General features: G+C 44.3%; 1 protein-coding gene across 1 annotated transcript; it reads left to right on the top strand.

Annotated features, from left to right (window-relative positions):
* Window positions 1-943: 943 nt before the first annotated feature.
* LOC143385982 (homeobox protein ESX1-like) lies at window positions 944-2,479 on the top strand. Its single transcript, XM_076841388.2, has 3 exons — window positions 944-1,134; window positions 1,312-1,630; window positions 2,183-2,479. Exons 1-3 carry the CDS (start codon window positions 1,053-1,055, stop codon window positions 2,271-2,273), a joined length of 492 nt encoding a protein of 163 aa, XP_076697503.2. The 5' UTR covers window positions 944-1,052; the 3' UTR covers window positions 2,274-2,479.
* Window positions 2,480-4,829: the final 2,350 nt, after the last annotated feature.

The raw sequence follows: 4,829 nt of genomic DNA, 5'->3' as shown, positions 1-4,829 counted from the left end.
CAGTTCTAGATCTAAAGGGAGGAATATAAAAAAGAAGGGGGTGGAAGACCGGGAGGGGGAGAGAAGGATGAGGAGGGGGAGGGGGAGAGATGTAGAGCTGAAGGCGTGTACCACCCCAGGTCTACAGCGAAGGGAGCGAAGGAAGCGAGCGAAGCATAAATTAGCAGATACTGCATACTCCACAGTCGCGTCCAAAGGAAGGGCCAAGTGCAGCATAAGCATTCTTGGATGCACTGGGCAAGGTCCTGCACGCGGGCGTATTGGGTTTCCTGCAGGTTGCATCTTAATCCTCTGAAAATCCAATCTCAAGCTTCCGCTCCTCCGTACCCCCTGGAGAGCTTGGGGCGCTAAGCTTTCTGAACATAATTGCAAAAATTTTGCAAGTAGCCTACTACCTATTCATTTAATCTTTAATTACTAGTCCGATTTAGGGATTTGAGGAGAAAACGGAACAGAACCAGAGTCCTAGGTGGGAGAGTGGTGCTTACAGACCTTAAGTGTCACAAGGCTCAACGCACCTTCAGTTCAGCGTGCTGGAGCTGCTAGGGGCTAGACGCGGGTTTTTCAGCTCTATCATGGCTTCTCTCGCTCTTGAAGAGCTTAGGATACCTTGCCATACGCCAGCCAGCATCGATGGCTGGGTGGAGAGATGTTCCAAACATTCCTCCAAGGTATCTGGAGGGTAGTGTGAGGTCTCTCTCCTCCGCCCCTCCCCTACACCAAATCCACTTGCTTTGCCGTGAACTCTTGTACTAGACACGGGCAGTCTGGTACAGCCCTTTCCTCCAGACAGTCACCCCGCCCGGGTCACAAGTACTCTAAGTTGCAACTTTTAGCTCCCAATAACCATATAGGCACGCCCTAAGCGCCCATCCCCCCAGTTTTGTGGTCACGCCCTAGCCCCGTGTGCATCCCAGGAGGTCCAACCGCAGTGCGACTGGAGATTACAAGAATAGTAGTCGTCTAGCCAGTAGCGTGCAAACAAACGATCACCCAGACTAGGCACCGGAGACTTAGCAGTGGCACACAGTTTAATCCACGGCACTGACATCATGGACCCTCCGCAGGAGTGTAGCCTCGAGGACGCCAGCTACCAAAGCCTGGGTATAGGCGAGCTCATGGAGAAAGTTCAGGGTCAGTGTCTGGGCCGGGACATACGCTTTGGCGAGAACTCTTAAAAAGGCAAAATCCGTCTGGGAGAGGCGAGTGATGGGACGCTGTTGCGCTGCCACCACCTCCGCTTCACTGGTGGTGGCCCGTGGCTTGAACACCGTGATCTCTCCCCGTCCCCCCCACTTCCCTCTTTTCCAGATAAGAAGACGGCCAAGATCTCGGTGATTGTAAAGGGTGGAGACGACCATGGGCAGAAGATAAGGTCCGAATCTGAGCAGGGAGCAACAGCAGAAGCCTGCTATACTGGTGCGGGAGCTCTCGGCCCCGTGAACCAGAAGGGCGGCGGTGACGAGAAGCCCAGGCTGCAGCAGTTGAAGGAGCCAGGCCACGAGGCCGCTGAGGGTTCGCAGTCCGGAGACACCGACCAGAGCGACTTTTGCAACAAGTTGAGCCAATTGCAACTGCAGGAACTAGATCGCGTTTTCCAACGCACTCAATACCCCGACGTGTTCGCACGGTAAGCGGCTTGCTCTGGAGGTGCGTAGTTCTCCAGGGCAATAGGAGAACATCACAGGGTGCCTTTGGCTTTCTCCCAGTCTCCTTCCCTTCCCTCCGGAGCCGGAGCCGAAAGCTCCCTAGGGCACTCAAAGCCAGAGTCTGCCCGCCAGGTTGGGGCGATACTTACTGGGAATCACGGTTCATATTTTCATGCCGTATATAAATTCAATCAACTAGGGAAACTTTAGCAGAACTTTTTTTAAAATAATGTTTTAGATGTTAGGGCAAGGAGAGTGAAGATAATGTGATCATTGTAGAAACATTTCATTAGTTTTGATGTTTAAATGCTGAATTAAAATAATTACTATTAAATCTTGAAATTTTTAGCGCCCCCTTAAATTCTACAAAGAAAATTCCATCCCTAAAGCAACCCTGGAACTGGGACGATGGGAACATCGGCTAGGGCCCATGGAAGGATAGACATTTTGAAATAAGTAAGAAACGTACATCTGCATATTTTACTTCATTCATAAATCCAAATACTGAACATTTGATGTTTTCTCCCCTTCAGAAAGGAACTTGCAATACCCCTGAGTGTTACTGAAGGCAAAGCGGAGCCCAATAAACCTGAAAAGCCCAATTTGCCAGAGAAGCCATTCTAAAACCTACATCAAGACTTCAGATGCTTTTCTACTAGATATTCTCAAGCTGCTGCTGTTTTTGTTGCCTTTTCCATGTTTGTGAAATGAGTTTTGAATGGGGGGGGTTGGGGAGTGAGAAATGAAATAAGTAAACCTGAGCATATGGAAATTTCTCGTTACCAAAAAGAACATGACTTATTAATGGAAGAAATAAAAATGATAAAGAACCAAACCATTTATTCCATGTATGAAAAATATATAAATAAAGTTCAACTTCTAACAATGGTATTTATTTATTATTTATTTTTGATACCAGAGATTGAACTCAGGGGGTGCTTTAACCACTGAGCCACGATTCCAACCTTTCTTTTATGCCCTCCCCATTTTTAAAATTTTGGGACAGGGCATCATTAAGTTGCTTAGAGCCTCCTAAGTTGCTGAGGCTGGCTTTGAACTTGGGATCCTTCTGCCTCTGCCTCCCATTGCTAAGATTACAGGCACATGCCATTGCACCTGGCTCTAATAATGATTTGTTTTTAGGAAATACTTCTATGTGGAGTCAGGTTAGGGCTCAGTCTGACCTGGGAAATATGCAAATTAATACACCAAGGAGCTAGGGCATGAGAGAGTTCACTGTTAAATTGTTTAAAACTATTTAAATCATGTGTAGACTCTTGGCTAAATGAGTGACTTTATAAATGTTTAGGCAACAGGGTAAAGGAATAATGAATTCCCACACAGCACACTATATGAGTGGTTAAGTATGTTTTATTACTCTGAGATTAATGAGCGGGGTAGTGTAAAAGTCTAAGTGCTTGGTTGTTCTGTTTTTATTCTTCAGTAAAGCAACGTAGATAGTGGAAGCCCTAAATTTTAGTTTTCTGGAGTGGTTTGATGTGTCAGCCTGAAAACATTGATAAAATACATTGTGAAGGGAGGTGGCAAGGTTTAGCAAACTGGAAATTTGTGTAATATTGAAACCAAAAGAACAATCTAGAGCTGGGGTTGTGGCTCAGTGATAGAGTGCTTGCCTAGCATGTGTGAGGCACTGGGTTTGATTCACCACATATAAATAAATAAAATAAAGGTCCATTGACAACTAAAAACAATTAAAATAAAACAATCTAGAATAAAGTTACACTGACGTAAGAAGGGCAAAAAGGTTAAAGACAAATTGCATACACTCAAATACATACCTTGAAGATATAGCACACATTTAAGTTTTTGAACAAATACTCTTTTTTTTTAAAGAGAGAGTGAGAGAGAATTTTTTTAATACTTATTTTTTAGTTATTGGTGGACACAACATCTTTGTTTGTATGTGGTACTGAGGATCGAACCCGGGCCGCATGCATGCCAGGCGAGCACGCTATCGCTTGAGCCACATCCCCAGCCCTGAACAAATACTCTTGAGGAATTTCTGACATCCAACGGTATTTTTTACCTTTATTTTGTTTATTTAGTTTTTTTATGTGGTGCTGAGAGTTGAAAGCAGTGCCTCTCTTGCGCTAGGCAGGTACACTATCACTGAGCGACAACCCCAGCCCCTAAGGATATTTTAATTTTTTTTTTAGTTGTCAGTGGACCTTTATTTTATCTATATGGGGTGCTGTGGATTGAACCCAGTGCCTCACACATGCTAGGCAAGCACTCCACCACTTAGCTACAGCCCCAGCCCCTGAGGGTATTTTTTGATTGGACAATAAGAACGTTTATATGTATTACATATAATTCCTTTGTCAGATATATGTTCTCAAGGTATTTTTCTCCTAGTCTCTACTATTTTATTTTCTTAATGCCTAATAAGGTTAAAGGGTATTATTATTATTATTATTATTATTATTATTATTTAGTTGTAGTTGGATACAAAATCTTTATTTTATATTTATTTTTATGTGGTGCTAAGGATAGAACCCAGTGCTTCCCATGTGCCAGGCAAACATTCTGCCACTGAGCCACAACCCTAGCCCAAGGTTAAAGTTTTTAATTTTGAAAAAAAGGTATTGTGGGGGCAGGCCAAAAAATGGCTTTAGTTAGGCTCCCTCACTGAGACTTCTGGTGGGCTGTTATGTTTTTGAGACTTCTGGTGGGTTATGTTATGTTTTTAGTGCATAGCCAGGGCTGGGAACTAGCTGTTATGGTTAGTCAAGGCCAGAAACACCAGGATTCAGTATATGGACTCAAGGTCATAAACTTTAAATTGGGAATATGTGCCCCACCCCCATTATGTAACCTGTTGACAATGTGCCCTCTTTGTTTGGCCTGCATATAAAAAGAGCCTAAGGAAATGGGATAGGAAGGGCTAAAAGGGACCTGTCTGGGGCAAAGCTGAAGCTGGAGCTTGGCTAATGGCTATAGGGGCCTCCAAATAAAGGATGATCAATATTCCCACATCTTCTTCCATCTGCTCAACCCCAAATCTGTTTCCTGGGTCAGAGCCCCCCTGAACGACTGGTATTTTTGTTGTCATTTTGGTTTTGTTTGTTCAATTTTGAGAGTTTGTTGTTTTGTTTGCACTGGGGTTTGAACCCAGGGCCTTAGCATATGCTAGGAGGGGGCTCTACTACAGAGCTAAAC

Source organism: Callospermophilus lateralis, chromosome X (genome assembly GCF_048772815.1).
Source record: "Callospermophilus lateralis isolate mCalLat2 chromosome X, mCalLat2.hap1, whole genome shotgun sequence".
Taxonomy (NCBI): domain Eukaryota; kingdom Metazoa; phylum Chordata; class Mammalia; order Rodentia; family Sciuridae; genus Callospermophilus; species Callospermophilus lateralis.
This window is presented reverse-complemented; position numbering and strand designations above follow the sequence as displayed.